The 20,718-nt window shown below is 34.5% G+C and overlaps 1 protein-coding gene across 2 annotated transcripts in view; it reads right to left on the reverse strand.

Annotated features, from left to right (window-relative positions):
• gpm6aa (glycoprotein M6Aa) overlaps positions 1–16,099 on the reverse strand; it is a 29,275-nt gene extending 13,176 nt beyond the window's left edge. Inside the window, 3 exon segments of one of the 2 annotated variants that reach the window (NM_213200.1) lie at positions 1,500–1,656; positions 3,540–3,732; positions 15,965–16,099. In NM_213200.1, coding sequence (NP_998365.1) covers positions 1,500–1,656; positions 3,540–3,732; positions 15,965–16,001 — 387 coding nt within the window. In that variant the 5' untranslated portion in view covers positions 16,002–16,099. 2 annotated transcript variants of the gene reach the window in all.
• Positions 16,100–20,718: the final 4,619 nt, after the last annotated feature.

Consider the following 20,718-nt stretch of genomic DNA (forward strand, 5'->3'; position numbering starts at 1 on the left):
CAAACAGGCCAGTGCTTGCGTATTAAACAAAAGCTCAATTTGCTTTGTACTTTCATGGACTTAAATATATTCCTTAAGGCAAATTCTTTATTTTTCATTGGCTCAAGTGTTTAAATTTAGATGTAAAACCATTACCCTATTTTTTTTAAGTTGGATAAATGAACGTTTTATGGGAATTGTTTTGATTAAAGCTATATCTTCTTTTTTAGAACAAAAAGAGAATTTAAATGAATTGACTCTCTTCAACAAGACAAATATGCTTTGTACCAGGTTATATAAAATTAAGATGTGAACCATTACCCTAATTACCCTATTTTTTTATTGGATGAATGAAAGCTTTTTTCCAGCGTAATAAAAAAGCTTTATTTTAGTAAGAAAGTAAGCAGTTTTTTTTTTTCTGTTCAATTTTGTATACATTTATGTAACCATTAATGAAACAAAATGTGTTTTATTCATTTTGGAGATACATATATGAAATTAAATGTTTGTGCAATTTAAATTCATTTATTATGTTTGAAACCTTTTTAGGGTCATTTAGTTATTTTTATATTGTTTTGTTAGAAATGTTTCATAAATTTGGACAGTTAATGAGTAATTCTGCTTTATAAATTGATATGAATTTCATTACATTTCATTAATTCAATGTTTTCAAATGTTCTCATTGATTTAATGCAATGATATACTTAATCTCAGGGCCGTTTATATCGAAGTTGATATTTAGCCGCACCATGTTGGTGTTTCATAACATCTATTTTTTACGAGGTGGGTCGTTAGCCCAACACTCAACCCCCAACCTGGGGGACCAGGACATACACACATGCACTAAGGACAATTTAGCTTACCCAATTCACCTATAGCGCATGTCTTTGGACTTGTGGAGAAAACCGAGGCACTCGGAGGAACCCCATGAGAACACGGGGAGAACATGCAAACTCCACACAGAAATACCAACTGACCCAGCCGGGGCTCAAACCCAAATCTTTCGGTAAGGCGATAGTGCTATCCACTGCACCACCCATAATGCAATGATATAATAATTCAAAATAAAATATCAATACTGTAAAAAGTGAACATGGAAACATTCAAATCCGTTTTGTACCACATTCAACCATTAATGAGAAGTAGTTGAGCGTATACAATAAATAAATAATCGTAAAGATTTCAATACATTATTAGGTTTAACACATTGCCCCCCCTCCCCCCCCCATAAATGTTAATTGAAGGCAAAGAATGCTTGTCAAATCCCATTTTCTTTAACAAAACTTCACTGTGCAGAGTTTAGCCATCAGTGCTATAAATTAATTACAATAGCTGCAACCACACAATATCTTTCATGTTTCCCTTGGGACAAACGAGTGGAGAATAACTCCCAGAATTCACTCTGTAATCTTTTATAGCCCATAAAGCGATGCCATCTTTATGTGAGGCAGTTACTCTTAGTGGCTTTGCAGTTGCCCTTTTCTAAATTACAATGCATGAAGCTGCCAGTGATTTCTCACCCATGCACTGACGCAGCGTCCGCAGGTGGTGATCTTGAAGTCTCCATACAGGTCCTTAATGGCTCCACTGGTGAAGAAGCCTTCCACCATCAGAAGAATACCGTAGACAAAGAAAGCTGAAGCAATGCCGTAGATCACATACTTGATGATGTCAATGCTGTGGGAGAAAAATTAAGTCCAAAAATTAGGCTTATGCATGGAACATTTATAACTTACACTGTCAATAACATTTAATTATTGCACTTAATTTTTTATAGTGTGCAAATTATTTTAAACAATGACCTCAGTCATTTAGTGTGTATTTATGTTTTCATTTGGTGTTGTACTTGTTGAATTTCTTTGGATTTTTGCCCCTAAATTCCCTTTGTAGTGTGGCTTCAAGTGTACAGTACACTGAAAAAAATGTTGAGTTCCACACAATTCTTTTTTTTACAATTTAAGTAGATTGAACATAAAACAATTAGGTTGCCCCCCAAAAACATAAGAATTGTTTTGTTTTAACTCATTTTAATTAAGTAGTTTGAACAAGCAGCACAAGTTATTTTTTGAGTCTATGTGGACTCTCATGAAGACATAAAAACTGAAAAATGCTTAGAAATGAAGTCCCAAATGCACATAAACTTGCAAAAATTGTGGAACATTTTTTTCATAGCGGAAACTAGTGAACATTTAGTTCATTTATTTAATTAAGTACTTAATTAGTGACTAATTGTAAGTTTAAGCTGCATATGAACATGCTTATAGACTCATGTACTCATTCTTTCTGTGCCAAATTCAAAGATAAAATGTATTTTCATAAACCAGTTAAATCTTTACTAATAAATAAACCTGAAAGTAGAGTTTTTGCTTTAGTGCCACAAAATTCAGCTTTCTTGATGCCATATAACAGATAATTAGCTATTAAGACAATCGTGAATAAAAGATAAGTGAGTAATTGCACTCAAAAAAAGAGCTGCTGCTTGTTCAAACTAATTTAAAAAGAGCTAAATTAATACAATTCTTGAGTTTTTAAAATTCAAATTAATTGCTTTATCTCCGATCTGCTAAAATTTGTAAAATCAATTATGTTAACTTAATCGATTTGTATTGGGACAACAAGAACGAGTTATGTGGAACTCTGCATTTTTTACATTGCAGTAAAGTACTAAAAACATTTTTAAAAAAAATAAAAAAATAAGCGAGTGATCAATAATTGGCTACTAAATAACAGATAACTTAATACTAACAGATAACTTACTGTTCAGAATGTAGTAATTAACCAGATCGCTAAGTGCTTAATAAAAGATGCCTGACTTTTATGTGCAGCATTTACAGTACAATGCATGAAGATAGAGATTATTAAAAGTAGTATTTGCTTGTAAAAATTACATCAATACTCTTTGTTTAGAACAAGTGTTGGGGAAAGTTACTTCTGAAAGTAATGCATTACAATGTTTAGTTACTCCCTAAAAAGTAACTAGTTATGTTACTTAGTTACTATTTATATTAAGTACTGCGTTACGTTACTTTTGAGTTACTTTTTCTATGTGGGATAATGTTATCTTCAGATAAAAGTAAAATCACTGTCCACTAAGACAATCCTTTTTTTTCTTTTTTTTTTTCTACGGCATCCTCTTTTCCTTCCATATGTTCAAAATAATGTGAATTTTCCATTGCAGAAATGTAAGGCTCAGCCATCTTCAATTCTGTCTGATCCTGCATTCTCTCATTGAGTGCTGGATTCAACATGACTAACCTAATTTTGATTCAGCTATTTATTTTTTTATAAGTAAAATAACTGAACTAAAAAGTAACTCACATTGCATTTCTAAAAAAGTAACTCTAATATAACTATTTAACATTTTAAAAGTAATGCCTTACTTTACCCGTTACTTGGAAAAGTAGTATTATTACGTAATTCACATTACTTGTAATGCATTACCCCAACACTGTTTATAACTTATAAATGTGATCTTTTACGGCAAGGTATTTATGTATTAAAAATGCATATATCTGAAGATCTATATAAAATAGCTAGTTAAATGTGCTGCTGTCACTTACATGGTAAACACATCCAGACCATCTCCAGGTCCCCTGATCACCTCAAAGTAGTTCTGGAGGATGGTGACCGTTCCAGAGAGAGCTTCGTGTCCACATCCACAGAAGAGAGCTACTCCAGCATACAGCAGTATAGTGGCAATCAGCGATGGGTAAGGGATTCCTCCTAGACATTTCAGACAGCACTCCATACATCCTGAGAGAAGAGAAAACAACACACACGTCACCATACTCATCTAAAATATACACTTGATTAGAACAAGAAGCTTTTAATCAAGAATTTTTTTGTGGGTTTTTTTGATTCTGTTGATCGGAAGTTAGTACTGAGTATCAGAAAAGAATTTAGAAACAGATGACAGAATACAAAATAGTACGAAGTAACAAAAAGGAGAGCACTAAGTAGCAGATACCAAAATACTTTGCAAATAGCAGATAACTGTATACTAAGAAAGTACTTCATACATCCTGAGAAAAAAAAGAAAATACCAATGTCAATGACAACCCAGGCTCATTCTGAAAACGTACCGCTGTATACATTTCTGGAGAGCACCAAATAAGTCCCAGGAGGTAAGTTGTTTTTCTGTTTTTATTTTCGCGAATCCACCAGAGGCCGCTGTGCAAGCTTTTTCAGATCTCAAATTTCTCTTGAAAGAGTGCCATTTGTGCCTGCTGTTCTCACGTAAATCACGTAAGTGGTTTCACGCTGTCAACTGAGTGAATGACTGACTGACCGATTAATTGATCCATCCTCCTCCTTCCCTAAACACCAACCAATAGTGTTTTCTAAAGCACCGATTGACAAAAAGGAAAGCCCTCGCCTGATTTTTACCATGTTTTCAGATTTTACCCCATTCTCACCCTGTTATTTACTGGCTAATTTAGTTTTTTGGCTTCTGTTTTCGTCTTACCCACTTTCTGGAACCATTCTTTGCCGAACTCAAACCCCATGGTCATGGTCGATCCTTCTCTGCATCTCAAGTCCACCGACGTACATGGCAAGCTAACTGGACTGACTAATTACAGCAGGAAAGCCATTCTTCCGGAGGTAAGCGGTCAGCGGTCAGCGGGTAAGCACGAAAACAAACAGCGTCATACCGCCCCGTAGCGTTCGTTTTAAAGATGAAATGCAGCCATACATACTTCTGGCTACATAATTCGTGATCTCTAAAAACGTATATAGGGCTTCATTTTCAGAATGAACCTAGAGTATGTTAGTCAATGAACAAGTTGCTTTTTAATTAGGATCTTTTTGGGTTTGGGTTTGATTCTGTTGATCATATTGAGTTCTTATCACTGAGTACTTAGTATCAGATATGCGATTACTAAGATGTAGTGAGTAACAGATAACGGATACATTTTAGGTAAGTGTTACAAAACAATTGATATGGGCTGAATTTAAACAAACAAATTAAGTTGAACATTACTAAATTTAATTTGTTTGTTAAAATTCAGCCAATATAAACAGTTTGCAACCACTTACCTTAAAAATATGTAGTAAATTCAATGAAACTTTTTTTTTGGTGTACTAAAAAGTATTAAGTAAAAGATAGCTATGGAAGTACTGAGTAAAGGCCTCGATATACAGTGAAGGGGATCAAAACTTTTCACCAAATTTGTCCTAAAACTATTAAACAAGATCCATTTTTGTCTTAGGGTGATTTTGAAAATTTTTTTAAACCACTTCACATGTTGACTACTGTACTTCAAACAAAAACAAATAACGAACTGAAGTGACCTAATTTGAAACTAAAGCAAAGTTCATTTTGATTTTGTTTTGGCAATTTTAGACAAAGTTCAACCAAGAAAACTTTGTTTTGGTTAGTTTGATTTGCCACCTAAACACCTTTGAGCTACCATTACTCCAAGACGATTACACAATCAGTGTTCCAGAGCTTTCTTCTTTGATTCATATCTCATATCCACTGAGCTCAGACAGGAGAATAATATTCAAAACAAATACACCAAGTTCGCAACATGAAGTGACACACTGAATGAAAACCACCACCACGTCGCGTCACATATTTAAACGTTCTAAACATGGTTTTCTTTTACTGTACACACACCAGTGGTGCACTTCAGTGTCTATTGGGGGCAAATAGAAACCAATGTTAAGATGTGGCGGACCAAGATGGCTCTTCTTGTCTAGGACAGGTTGGAAAAGATATTTTTGCCAGACATTTATGAACTGTTCCTCTTACAGCCACAATCGTTGTTGTGTTTAGAGGGTACACATAAGAAGCATGACCACTGATCTACATATAATGATCAGTGTGAGTGAAACATTGAAATCCCTGCCTTTAAAAAATCAGTATGCCTTCACTCTGCTTTTTTAAACTTCTTTTTGCCCTCAAAGAATGAAAAAGAACTTTGTTTGGATTATCAGCGTCTTAACAAATTACTGAGCACTAAGCAGCAGATAACTAAGCACCTAGTAACAGATAATGGAGAACTAAGCAAAAGATAACTGAGATAATAGATCCTGAGAGTAGAGGGAGGTCAATGTTATCAATCTGAAAGATGCAGTTGGAGAGATAACTTTGCCTTTTAATAAGGATCTTTTGTGTGTTTATATTTGATTCTATTAATCACATTTGATTCTGTGGTTGGGCTCTATTTCAGCTGTGTAGTTTTTTAAGTTTTACCAGAGCAGAATTCCTACACAGAAAGCAAAGCTAGTGTAAGTGGTCTTCTGTGCTCTTCTTGGTGTGTAGCCTCTGCCTGACAAGACTAACAAGTACCCAGACGGTTGGAAGTAAATCCTCAGTCCATTCATTGTGAGCGCAGCGAGGTCCAGTTCATTCTGTCTGTGTATGTGTGTGTGTGTGTGTGTTTGTGTGTGTGTGTGTCCATGTATTTGTTACTCTCCAATGGTTTGCAAAATTGTCCCCATGGCAGACTATTTAAAATTCGGCCCTTGGCAACATATATCAGAGTGAATCATAACACTGTGATTCATGAATAACAAAATGGATGGGAGGATGCGAGAATGGACTTTGACACTTAGTCATTCTGATTGAGTTTTTCCAAATGATTGTCTTCGTGTGTTTCATCTCAAAGCTTCATTACTTTAGATTTCACAAATCAGCAAGCGTGGTGACCAGTGCGTGTTGTTCAGAACAAACAATCTTCTGGTTCACTTGAAGTTGATCATGTTTTAAGTGCCTTCTTAAATAGAATTGATTTAGTATCTGTTTTTCACTTAATACTCAGTTATCTATTAAAATAATGCAGAGTATGACAATTATTACTGATTTATAAGGTAGGAATATTAGCAGGTGTTTTACTATAACAATAAATGCATTTAAAGATGACACGCTGCATAAAACATATGTTGGAATAGTTGGCGGTTCATTCCGCTATGGTAACCACTGATAAATAAGAGACTAAGCCAAAGGAAAATGAATGAATAAATGGTAATTGTGATCTATTTTAATATTGTTAGTACTCGGTTATGTATTACTTGGCACTCAGTTATCTGTAACTTAGTAATGGGTTCATTTTTATACACTTAGAACTTTCTAAATACTCAGTTATCTTTTGAAACAACTGAAAATCTGGCAACACTATAGATTAATTTTTTTTCATTAGACAAAAACAAAGCATTAACACTGTTTTACTGTATTGTAAATATGACAATTAAAAAACCTAATATGCTGCAATAATTCATGTGTTATACATAATCACTGTACTATAGTATAGTAAATGTACAGTGCTCAGCATATAGTTGAGTCGACCCCATTTTGAAAATGACATTTTTATCCATTTCTCAGTGAACATAGGCAATGTATTTTGGTGCATTTAAACATTCATTCTTTCATTTTCTTTTTAGCTCTTTATTAATCTGGGGTCGCCTCAGCAGAATGAAACGCCAACTTATCCAGCACATGTTTTACGCAGGGCATGCCCTTCCAGCTGCAACCCATCACTAGGAAAGTGCATTTAAACAAAACAGATTTATTAAACAGATATATAATAGTTTAGTCACCAAACATATTTAGAAATTTAAAGATAATCTAATTAAATTTAAGCAAATTATTGCAAAAAAAAATTACAACCAACAGAATTTCAACTAAATAAAAAAAAAATTGCTTCTTTTTATTTTTGCTCTTTTTAAATTTGTATTTAATTTTTTCCCTAAAACATAAATTTGGGTACACTAGTTTTTGGACCATTATCGTAAGTTATTTTGTTAGATAAACACTAGATTTGGCTGACTAATCTAATATATATGCACAAAAATAATATTGTATAGCTTCCTATTAAAAATCTTAATTTAAAAGATATGTGAGGGGTGCACTTATATATGCTGAGCACTGTATCTGCATCATCTTTCACATTTAAATGCATTGTCTTCTCCATCACTTACAGTTCATTAATTAACTGTATTTTACTGTGTTCCGCGGAATCTTTCCAAACTGTGTTTTTTAAGCAGTGTGGGAAGTTTGGCATTTGTGCTTCCTGAGGAAGAACAAACTATGGTTGAGCTCGCATATGTTCCCACTCAGTGTTTGTTTGCCAGTCCTTATAAAACGAGTGCGGGAACTTACATGATTTACACTGTGAGAGAGTTATGACCACGGTTTGGTTGAGGCCAATGCTCCGGTTTCAAGCTTTTGAATGTGAATTATTGAATACTGTCAAACACGGCTATGGTAATGATGCTGTAATGAACCTCAGACCTGGACTTACAGCGGCGTTGGCAAGGGATCAACCTGTTGCCATCGCAACTGCTGTGCTTTTCAATGAGTGCAAATATAGACTGTTCTTTGTAGGGTTTGATCGATCAACTGGTTTGCTTTGTTTTGGATTTAAAATAGTGATTTTGCATGAAATATTTTGGGAGAGGGGGTTGATTGGAATCATGCAATTTCAAGTTAACTAAAATAAATATCTAATATCTTTTCAAACTGTGCAACGTGCTTTTGCAACTTAACCTATTAGCTAACAATTAGCAAATAAGCTTGAAATAGTCAAACCTGTTACTGTCAGCCCTGTTTCTTTTAAATAACTGTATCTTTTTTTCTGTTGACATGCAAGTAACAGGATTGACTGACTTAATTTACAGTATTTATCATCCGTGTTACTTTGTTCTATGACTTAAAACTTGTATATATTAGGGTTCTATGACTTTGTTTGACATGTATTTATGATATGTATTTATTAAGATTATGATATAAATGACATATAGATTATACCTCATATGGATCTCCAGATTTAACTGTATTTGCCCTTGTTTAAAAATTCTATTGTAAAACTGGTATTGTTCTTAACTAAAATGTAATCACCTGCCAAAATTAGGGAATCTGAATGACAAATATGAGATTGCTTTAAATTTCAGATTCAGGGATGTAATGCTAATGTACAGCATGTGAAAACTACTGCAAAGTTCTGATTAAAACCATAGAATATAGTAATAATAGAATAAAAATAAAGTAATAGTTCCTGTAACAGGGATGACATAAACAGCTAAACATAAAGTAAAAAACATAAAATAAGATATTAAATAACCTGGTGGCGTTTAACAATTTAATATATTAAGAAAACATATATATTAATTTTTTTAGGATAAAAAGGCACTGATTTTATGGAACTATCCTTAAGATCTTAGTATAATGACCAATAAATGTTCGTATGCCTGCAGTTTTACTGAACTGCATAATGGTATTAGCATTTACACAATACAACTTGCCCTTCTGATCCTGTTATGAGATTCTTTGAGCTGTTGAAACCACTGCATGCCTGCTGGTTGGCTGAGAGTAATCACATTTTCTGAAGCCACCCCAAATTGCATTTCATTACAATGCAGCCTTATATTTATGACTCGAAGGGTGTTAGACCATGATGGTAATAAAAACGCATGCAAAATGCACACTTAATTAATACAGGATCTTGAATCTCATTTACAGCACACATTATCACTCACTGGCAAGATTCACAACATATCACATGTTGTTGAAGGCACTTGTTGTAAAATTGACTGGACTGACACGGTTTACTAAACCAGTGCAACTACTCATTGATTTTTGCATATGCATTTAGATTTTATATTATGCCAATAATAAAAAATAAATAATTTTATGATTGCATAAACACAGGGGATTAGTATATTAAATTATCAGTTTAACATTAAAATTAATTAGTTTAACATTAACATTTGAGAAGTCAATCTTTTTCTGATGAACTTCAGTTTAATGCAGGGCTTCTCAACCTTTTTCACTTAGTGGCCCATTTCTTTCTCTGATCAACTTTTGAAGGCCCACCAATTTTATTTAAATTTAATTATGTATAAAAGTAAAACTATAAAATATACTGTATATAAACTATTATAATATTTTTTTATATATACACTATTAAACAAAAAAAACATACACAGATTCAAAGAGAACCATGGGTCAATGTGGAGATTGCATAAGACCAGCTTCTGCTTTCAACGAGACTGACTGAATATCTATTATTAAATATCCACTATTCAAAAATATACAGACAAATGTAAAATACAGTAAAACACCCTAAATCTGTTGAAATGTGTGGATCTGATGGCGTTTGATTTTGCAGCCGGATAATATTGGGAGATCGCTGACAGGAACAGTGATCAAATCTGAAGCTTATATGCAAGTTTTTTTTACATCCTATGGCAGAAAGCCCATTGAGCCTCGCTAGATCCTCCTGTATGGGCACACCTCCATTATTAAACACTCACAGGACATTCATTTGGACAACTATGCAGATATATTAAACAATTCATACAAAAATACACTAACATACAGAGTGAGACTTTCACCTTCACTTCATGCATAGTTTGTGAATGAACACACCTATTTATTTTTATTCAGACTTATTTCTTTTTTTCAGACTTATTATTTGTTTTGCAACGAGTTTGAAGTGATCAATCAAAAAACAGGAGAAAGTCCACTTCAATCATTAAAATAAAGCATATTATTAATGAGATCCAAAAATTATAGTATAATATTGAGAGTTAATTTTATTAACATGGCCCACCTGCAGGATAGCTGAGGCCCACTAGTGTGCTGCAGCCCACCGGTTAAGAATCCCTGGTTTAATGCATTTAGCATTAGTTTTGATGTTAAACTTAACTTTTAGATTTTCTTTGTAAACTGGATTGATAAATACATTGTTTTATTTAAAATGATCATTAGTAATATTTTCCCTAGTGAATAATCATTCTATTAATATTAATCTGTGTTGTAACAAAACTTAAATAATTATTTAGATTATTAATAATGAAATTAATAATGAACATTATAAAAGTATGCATTTTTTGAAATATAAACCACTAATAACCTGTCTTCAAACTTTCAAATCATGTAGATCATGTATTGGCAGAAAATGACAATATAAAATCTATCTAAATATATAAAAACAATAAGTTTTTAGACTGTAAATAAATCAAATGAATTGGTGTTTGGCAGTGGATTCCAAATGTTAAACCAAAAATAATGCAAACAAAAGACAGAAACCCCCAAATCATAAACAAAAGCACTATCCTGAAGGCTTCTCTAATAATAAAGCAATAGCCACTCCCACCCTGTCGCCCCCATATACCTCCCCCAATGTCGCTCGATCACCCACCCAACCCAACCCAACCCAACCCCAACGCCCATCTGTCAGTCTGACAGCCACAGTGCCACTCCTGCATTGCCTCGCCCCACTCACCCCACCCCCAACCTCCAATTAATCCCTGCCACTGAGGGGTCACTGTGAACCACTGGTCACCCAGACGCATTTCGGAAGGGAAACGTTCTCACAGGGTTCTGAAAGACAGTGCAACAAAAGGCTGTAGTTGCTAACGCTAATCCGCACCACAGAGGAGAGAGAAAGGGAGAGTAAAGGGATAAGAGATTGCGACAGATGAAAGAAGTAGACAGTAGGACTCAAATAAAGAGAGAGATAAAATAGATACTGTTTTGGTTATCGTGATTCCAATAAAAGGTTTAAATGGTTATAATGGGAATGAAATTGGTCCTTTGGGTCTAATGCTGTAGGCTATTCTCCAAAATAAACTAGACATTTTTAAAATGAACTAGCTTTAATGGTTAAAATTGGATGATTTGTAATGTTTAATGGTATTCGTAGTGGAAACCATTAGATCGTCTGTGATGGTTTCCATTGTTTTTTCAGCAGGATTTTTTAACCACTATAGTAATTTTTTAACCAGCTCAATTCGCCCTTTGTTTTAATAATATCCAAACGGATTTGAATAATTTGTCGATTTAACGTGATTAGCATTTCATTAGCCCCGAATGCGTTTTTCTCCTCAGATGAAAAGAATTCAAATTCAATTGAACTCCATCGCATCAAGTGGCTGCATGAGAGGCGATGTGTCTCAATCGCTGACCCCTCCCTTGTAGGCGAGCGGCTTTTTATCACCGGCTTCTCTGCGCATGTTTAATCAACCAGCAGGGTTGCCATGGCGACGGTGGTGGAGGTGCGGGCCCTAAGAATGGGCCGGGCCTGTGCGCTCCATGACCCACTTACAGCGCCGTGTGTCAACACATTCAGCGGCAAACAGGCTGAATGGGAGACACATTTACAAGGATTACAGGGGGGGAAAAACACAGTCCAGCGCTGAACACAGTAGGAACAGCGAAGACTACATGACTTTATCCAACCTCGCTGCTAGAAGATTTGCTTAAGCATCTTCCCTCAGCAAAAAGGAACTTGTTTAGACTGAATTGAACATTGCAATTCAGAAAAAAATCTGAGTTGGACAAAACTGATTGTATTCTTTCCATCTTAAAAATTCAGTTTCAGAGTGAAAATTGCTTCTACTTCAGTTTTTTTTTACTGTAAATCCTTTATTTTTATGTACTTTTCAAACGCACCAATTGTAGAGAAAATGTCATTCTCGTTAAATGTTCCATCATCTGAAGAACATGCATGTTCTCAAGCTTGTCTGGCCTGTTTGAAACAATGGGGAGAACAATGGTGCACTCTGTTCACTTTCTATTAAAAGGCATGACTCAGTTTTGAGAACAATTAGTGAAACTTCAGTGTCCCTGAGAGGTTTGACCAGAGTGTAAGAACAATAGGAGTGTCCATATTCGAGGGACTCACACAAGGTTGTGTATTTGACAAAATAGGAAGGAAATGGGATTGCCAGATTGCTTGCATCCCGCAGAGGTATATAATTCAATTACACTTGTTTCCATTTCAACATCCTAGTCTAAGACAATGCGGTGCTTTTTAGAGAACAAGACACCTACAGTATGTTTACACCACACAACTTTAAAAATAAAGATTTAAATAAATAAAAAAAGAAAGAAAAAACATCTCGAGTTCATCGCACAACCTTTTAAGTGAACAGTTCTTTACCATTAGTTTCTTTATATGAAGAATATTTAATTAATGGAATGATGAATGAATAATATTCTACTATAAATAACATTTTGTGGAATGAAAAGTGAAGATTAGTGCCAACAAAGAACTTTTATTTTGAAAACTCATCCAAAAAATACAACCCCTGCTATTAATCCTTGCGTAATGCAACTTGCATTGGGATATTAATAATAAAACAGGAGTTTGTTACATGCTGAGTTGCTAAATATAGCACAAAAGGCATAACAACATACAGTGAGGTACAGGTATTTAGGTCACTCTCAAAATTCAGCAAGAAAATATTAACATGGATTTTTAGAATTGCTCCTTTATGTCAGAACATGCGCAGAAAAAAATGGGCGCTGAATTGGCAGGTAAAAGATCTATGAGGTAATGGGCAAATAATCTGTCTGCCAAATCATCTGTTATGCCATCACACTAACATTTCATGAGATCCTATAAGAGTCTGATTCAGAACGCTCACTTTATGAACATCTCTTATCAGAGTCTTATCAGTGGATGATGTTGCACAGTCAATAGGCACTGATAAGAGCCCATCCAACAGACTTTACTCTGTCAACAGCAGAGATGACAGATATTTGCAGAAAAAAGCCATAAATAAAAGATGAGAAGTGGGACGGTATCTGTGTGTGTTAACGGCCTAATGTCCTCTAATCCAATAATCATGAGAGGTAATGAAATGTCCATTCTCCCATGAGGCCGCTTAGTTCTCCACTTCATCTATTGTGCAGCAGCTGGGTCAGCGCACTGGTCAATGCACGTCTGTAAATAAACTACATCTGATTATCGGACTCAGGAAATTTGGTTAGTGTATAATTAGTAAGTATTATGCATTAGGTCACTGAATTTGGGAATTGTGCATGATAACAATGTCTTTTTTCCATAAGTGTACAGTACTCTTGAGGCTCTAACAGTAAAGCGAAATTCTAGAAACAGTAAAAGTCAAGGGTTCATTTTTCTAGGGAATTTAGGACTTATAAAAAAAGACTAAGTTTATTTTAAATGCAAAATTGCTTTCGATAAAAGACTGATAAAACTGATAAATAATGATCACCTCAAATGTTATTATTTTTATTTTTACAATTCTTATTTTGCCATTACAAAATAAAAAAAAGTATAATAGCTTGGTAGTAATACTTTATTAATATAGTTTATTTAATAATAAAATTTTATTTTAATTTTAATAATAAATTTAATATTATTTAATTCATTAAATAATATTATTAAATAAAATAAATAAAATATTACTACTAAAAATAACTAAATAAAATATAATATTTTAGTAGTAATACTTTATTTCAATTAATAATATTATTTAATGAATGTATTAAATTATATTATAAAATAAAATGATTTAATGAAGTATAATAGTTTAGTAGTAATATTTTATTTTATTTATTAATATTATTAAATGAATGTATTAACTAACATTATTAAATAAAATAAATTAATAAAGAATAATATCTATTTAATAATACTATTTCATACATTTATTAAATAAATGTGGTTATTATTAGTATTATTACTACTACTATTACTAATATTATTATTAATATTTATAGAAAGAACATTTTGGGATTTAATAACCAATAATGAACAATAATAACCAAAATAATTACCAAAAATAAACTATATTCAGGAGCACTCTTAAAGTTATTGTGAAGTCTCAGATACGTAAAATACCTATTTGCTATTCTCACCTAAACCAAAACATAAAAAAAAGCTATAAAAAAGGACGACAAAAAAAAAAAAAAAACTTCTAAATGAAATGTATACAGGATCACTGTCTAAAAAACATCTATATGTTTTTGTTAAATAAAAAAAACAGCTTTTAAAAACACGGGGAAAAAATTTATACACACACACACACACACACACACACACATACATATATATATATATATATATATATATATATATATATATATATATATATATATATATATATATATATATATATATATATATATATAATAGGTATGCATCAGGTACACTTTATGGAACATTTAAATGCGAAACAGCTTAAAAATCTAGAACAAAATTGCTATGTGTCGATATGCATTCGTGATTCTCAGATTAAATGAATAAATCCCACCAATCATGTCATCCATTGCTTCAAGAAATCAAATAAACATTAAAAAGAATGATAAACAGCAACACCCCCCCCCCCCTACCCCCCAGCAGGTTGAGCATAAATCAGTGATCCTCTCATACATTTCATGTGCTAAATATCACACAAACCCACTGACAGTCTAAGCACAGCAGACCTGACATGGCTGCTATTATCACACTGCTTCAGAAGGGAGGAGGAGAGAAAAAAAATCACTGAAATACAGAGTCGTCATAGATGGAGCTAAAGGAGGATGAAAGAGTTCCGAAGGCTGATATTTTGAATATTCCTTCAATTCAATCTACACAGTCAAATGCAAATATTTTCTATATACACAACAAAAGAAAGAAAAATATATACAACGATTGAGAAACCTCAGCCCCAGCAAATGGTGGTGTTATAAATGGCTTTGTGTCAAACGAACAAACACCAGGAAAATTGAGTTGGGTGAACGATGGGCGCATCTTTAAATGCCCAATGCATGCAAAAGACGGATCTCCTATCAAGCTCAGACAGACTGACAGAAATGCGCGGCAAACAAAGACAGACCCATCAGATTGTTCACACACACACGCGCACACACACACACACACACACACTCATGCAGGATCCATCCCCTGCACACACCCCTCTACAAAATCATTGTGCGATCTAAAATTCATCCGTTTTTCATTGTTTGTTTGGGTTTTTTTTGGCATCACATTTGCTTATCTGTTATTTTTGACTGCCAGAGACAAAAAATAAAGGCAGTGCATCACTGGATTTACACTAAATAGTATAAAAATGGGGGAAAATAATCCAGCATTCCAACCCATATTCAGGTTCTTTTCCTAGCCTCGTTTTATAATCCACAAGATCAGACGCAATGAAAAGCAGCTAGGGATTAAGCACAAAGGTAAACAACACGGAAAGATGGATGGGAGGAAACAATGAAGGATGAAACAAAAAAAGATTTCTTTACCCTTCTGGGTCTGTCCCTCATCCATGTCCTCCTCCATGTTGCCTTGTCCTGTGATTTCGGGGGTCTCGACGGCGGTGACCAGTGTTGTGCCTGTGGGTTTAAAGTCCGCTCCTTGAACGCCTTTCTCTTGCCTGCTTTCCACAATAGAAGCTGAGGCTGGTCTCTCTCTCTCTTTCTCTCTCGCTCTCTCTTTCTCTCACTCCCTCCTCCCTCTCTCGCTCCTGCTACTACCCTGTTCCTCACAGAGAAGAGCTGCTGTCAACACACATTTTTTTCAGTTCACTTGCCTTGTGTGAGGAGGTTCAGTGTGGCATCTCAGTGCAGGCTTGTGCAAACCATTGAGTGTTAAGACATTTACAGATATTGTGTTTATAGAATGTAACCAAGCTCAAATGTGGGATGCAAAAAAAAACAACAACCACCCAAAACATGGGTCGGCACACTGGGTGGAAAGACAGAGGTGGGTTTTTGGGGGAGTCGAGCAGAAATATGGTATAAGCCTCCACTTTACACCCCTGCTCTGAAAGAATGGGGACGGCTGGTTGCATCTCTGCTGCATTAAGGATGAAAACAAGACATATTCGATTATTCTGATAATTACTGTGTATGCATGTTGTAAATCTGAAGAGGTGGAATGTAATGATGGCATCTAGAGTGGGTTTTTTTCAGCTTGACTGCTTCAGTGCACAACATGGATGAAATATAAATGCATGTGATGAATATAACATCATATGGTGGGTTCACGTGATTCTCTCTGTGTGTGTGATGAAACATATTCACTGTGTCATTTCAGGGAGTGACAACAACATAAAAGGCATACAAAGGAGTCATTTTTGTTTTGTCAAGCCTTGCTCTCTTAATCAGACACACGTTATTTGTTAAAACCTGCAATTTATTATAGAAGTGTAAACTTAATTATTGTGTTCAGTTTTGGTAAATTAACAGAAAAAAAATCTTGGTTCTGGGAGAAATTACCATTATTAGCTGTTAATACCTTTATAATAAAAGCTACAATAGCTTTTACTAAATTTTGTGGAATAATTCCCCCCCCCCAGTTTCAGTAAGATCCACATCATTTATTGCACAGACACTCTAATTATCTATAGTTTTAAAATAATTATTTTTGATTGCTCCTGGGTGGATTGTACGATATAACCCAGTGAGAAATCCATTTTTCACTTCAGAATAGAATCGTGATATACAAAGTATACAAAAAATTTAATTCTTCTTTTATGCAACCAGAAATGTATAGAATAATTAATAATCCATAATCTAAGACTTCCAATTTGTCAATAATGTTCTTCTTTCATTCATTAATTTTTCTTCGGCTTAGTCCCTCATTTATCAGGGGTCACGGGAGCAGAATGAATCGCCAACTATTCCTGCATGTTTTACGCAGCAGATGTCCTTTAAGCCGCATCGTAGTACTGGGAAACACCTATACACTCTCACATTCACATAAACACTCATACACTACGGCCAATTTAGTTAATCCAATTCACCTATACCAAATGTCTTTGGGCTATGGGGGAAACCACAGCACCTGAAGAAAACCCACACAAACATACAGATATGCCAACTGGGATTTGAACAAGCTGCCTTTTTGCTGTGAGGCGACACTGCTAAGCACTGATCCACCGTGCCACCCAAAAGTTCTTCATGTCAACTCAAAAAAATTTTTGAATGTTTTTTTTATTTATTCATTCATTCATTTTCTTTTCGGCTTGGTACCTTATTTAATCTGGGGTCGCCACAGTGGAAAGAACCACCACTTATCCAGCATATGTTTTACACATTAACACGGGCAAAACATGCAAACTCCACACATAAATGTCAACTGACCCAGCCGGGGCTTGAACCAGCAACCTTCTTACTGTGAGGGGATTGTGCTACCCACTGCGCCCCCGTGACGCACTTGAATTTATTTTTTACCAAAAAAATGTGCTAAATTACAATAAGCATATAAACTAAATGTAAATAACACTGATATTCAATATGTAATTGATCATTTGTGGATTGTTAATCTCTAGAAAACGTAAACAGTTTTTTTTAACTAATTCAGCAATGCCAGGTAAACACAGTTATTCTGTAACCGAGAAATAAATTTATTTCTGTTACTTTAAGAATTAAAATGCATATTTGTCAATCACTAATCCTACATTGTTAGTCAAAGGGAAAAACATGGAACAGGACTGACAAATGCAAAAGGTATTTAAAAGCTGCTGAATCAGTGCACAAAGAAAACAGAAAAAGGTATGTCTCAAACCAAACTGCAATTCAAACCAATCTTCAAATATGTCAGAGTCTAGCTTAACGGGATAGTTCTCCCAAAAATCTAAATTTCCTAATCATTTACTCACACTCAAGTGGTTCTAAACTTATGATTTATGGTTCTAAATAGCATATTTATTTATTCTGTAGAACACAAAAAAAAAATGTTCAAAAGGATATTGGAAAAGTCAGGCATTGACATACATAAAGGAAAAAAATACTATGGAAGTCGATGGTTATTTTTTTCACTCTGTAAAAAGTTATATGATCAATTAGTCATGACAGCATATGTTTTTAATTTAATGTAACTTATTAAACTAAGTTAATCAGGTTCTTTAAGTTATGTAAGCAGTTTTAGGCCAGTTTAACATAATATAGGTTCAACGGATTCAAAGTTAATTTGATTTAGCTTAAATAATTAAGGCAACCAGGATTTTTTTACAGTGCAGCATTCAGTATATCTTCATTTTTGTTCAAATGGTGAAAGAAGCCTAAACAATTGGATCAAGGGTAGAAATAAGAATACAGAATTTTCATTTTTGGGTGAACTATCCCTTTAGGATAAATGGGCCTCAAAAGATGTCAGCCAGAGAATCACTTGTGCTTTCTTGTGAGACATTATCATGGTTTGTCACAGTGCTAGTGCTGCCAAAATAACACAGGCAATGCTTATATTGTAAGACAACCAAGTCAATGATAGATTTATGCTAGTCTGTGCAAAGATGAATATCTATCAGCCAGTAAACCACTCAGCACAGAGGCGTTGTTACTAGAATACATTAACAAATAAACTTCACACACATGCCAAATGCTCAGTTTTGAATATACGCAAGTTACTGTTGATAGATTCACAAAGCAGCCAGAAGCATTCCCATGCTTAAAAGATAAAATTAAAACTGCAGATTTGCTTTAGCACGCAAAAAAAATCATATCCAGATTTTGGAAACAGTCCATTATCGAAGGTGATAATAGAACAGCTTTTGCATTGAAAGTGACACAGCTATTGGATTAAACTTTACTGATTGACATTTTAACAATCCATATTACTCTCAATTAGCTTTTGTAAAGATTAAATACAATAATTAAAGACCGATTAGCCAAAGTATGATTATTTAACACTGGGAAAAATCAAACTGTATTGACAACTGTGACTGTATTGCTGCCTGTTTTAGCTGAAATATGAATGACACCATCCTCCGACACAAATCTTTACCTTTTGAAGCTAAGTTTGTTTCTTCGCTGGGTAAGGTGGGAGACTAGGTCAACACATGTCACTCACATAGTTTTGAATGGGAAAAATGTGATGGTCTAGTGTAGGAAGCCCTGCTGCCCTCTAGTAAATAGCCAATAATCGATTGCTATGGACTGACCATTCTCAGAGAGGAGGGAGTCGAGACTTGAGTAGTTGTTATGGCAGTTTCTGCCATTTAAAAAGTTATTAAAGCAACACTCCACTTTTAAAAAAAAAAAGAATTGACATTGTGTACTAAGGTGGGTTGGGATTCGTTTGGGATTATTTTGATACCGGGTGCTGAATTGATACTTTTAAAATGGTACTTAAATACACTGCAAAAACATTACTTGAATGATTGTTGGTAATATTTACAGAAGATGATGATGTCGCAGTTTAGCTAAATTAATTCACTTTAGCTAATTAACTCCTGAAGTTACTTGCGATGTGCCTTCACCATTTGCAATGCATCAAAACATTGTTTTCCAGCTGCAGCCGCGCTTTATTCCCGAAATCTATAGTTTGTCTAAAGTGATGTATGCAAACTATTTAGTATACATTAAGCAGGGATACAATCAGCCAGCGCAGTCATCCATCCATAGTCAAAAGCGACATTTTGTGTCTGTAGGTTTATTTACATGCGGGAGTTCCATTGGCACTTTCCTGCACGTTAATTCTGACCAATTGAAAAAAGCAGTTCAGGAAATACATTCAAGAACATCTAAAAGCGGATTTTATCACATATCTGCATTTTGGTTCTTTTGAACTGGTTTGGACCAAAGCAACCAGTCTGGTGTGAAAAGGACCAAAAGACGACAGAAAATGCAACAATGTATTATTTGTTGCCCTTGGTCTGGACCAAATGAACCGAACCACAGATGTGAAAGCACCCTAAGTCTACATCCTAAATTGCATGCTTCCATACTACATAGTAACAGTTTGCAGGCAGAGTAGTAGGTCTGAATTCATAGTATTCAAAAAAACAGTATGTCAAAAGTAGATGACCTACTACTTCTGGTAAGATTCTGAAGTGAACATCCAAAGTACGCTATGCTATTCCATAATGCCACGCGAGAGAATTCATGAATGGGAGAAGCCACACAACTAACACAGGTAGGTCACATGATAATGACAAATGGTAGATGTAGTACGTTCAAATTCCATTCATACTTTTCAAATTCATACTATATGAGGGGTGCCCAAACTCAGTCATGGATGGCTAGTGTCCTGCATAGTTTAGCTCCAACTTCCT

This window comes from Danio rerio, chromosome 14, assembly GCF_049306965.1.
Source record: "Danio rerio strain Tuebingen ecotype United States chromosome 14, GRCz12tu, whole genome shotgun sequence".
Classification (NCBI taxonomy): Eukaryota; Metazoa; Chordata; class Actinopteri; order Cypriniformes; family Danionidae; genus Danio; species Danio rerio.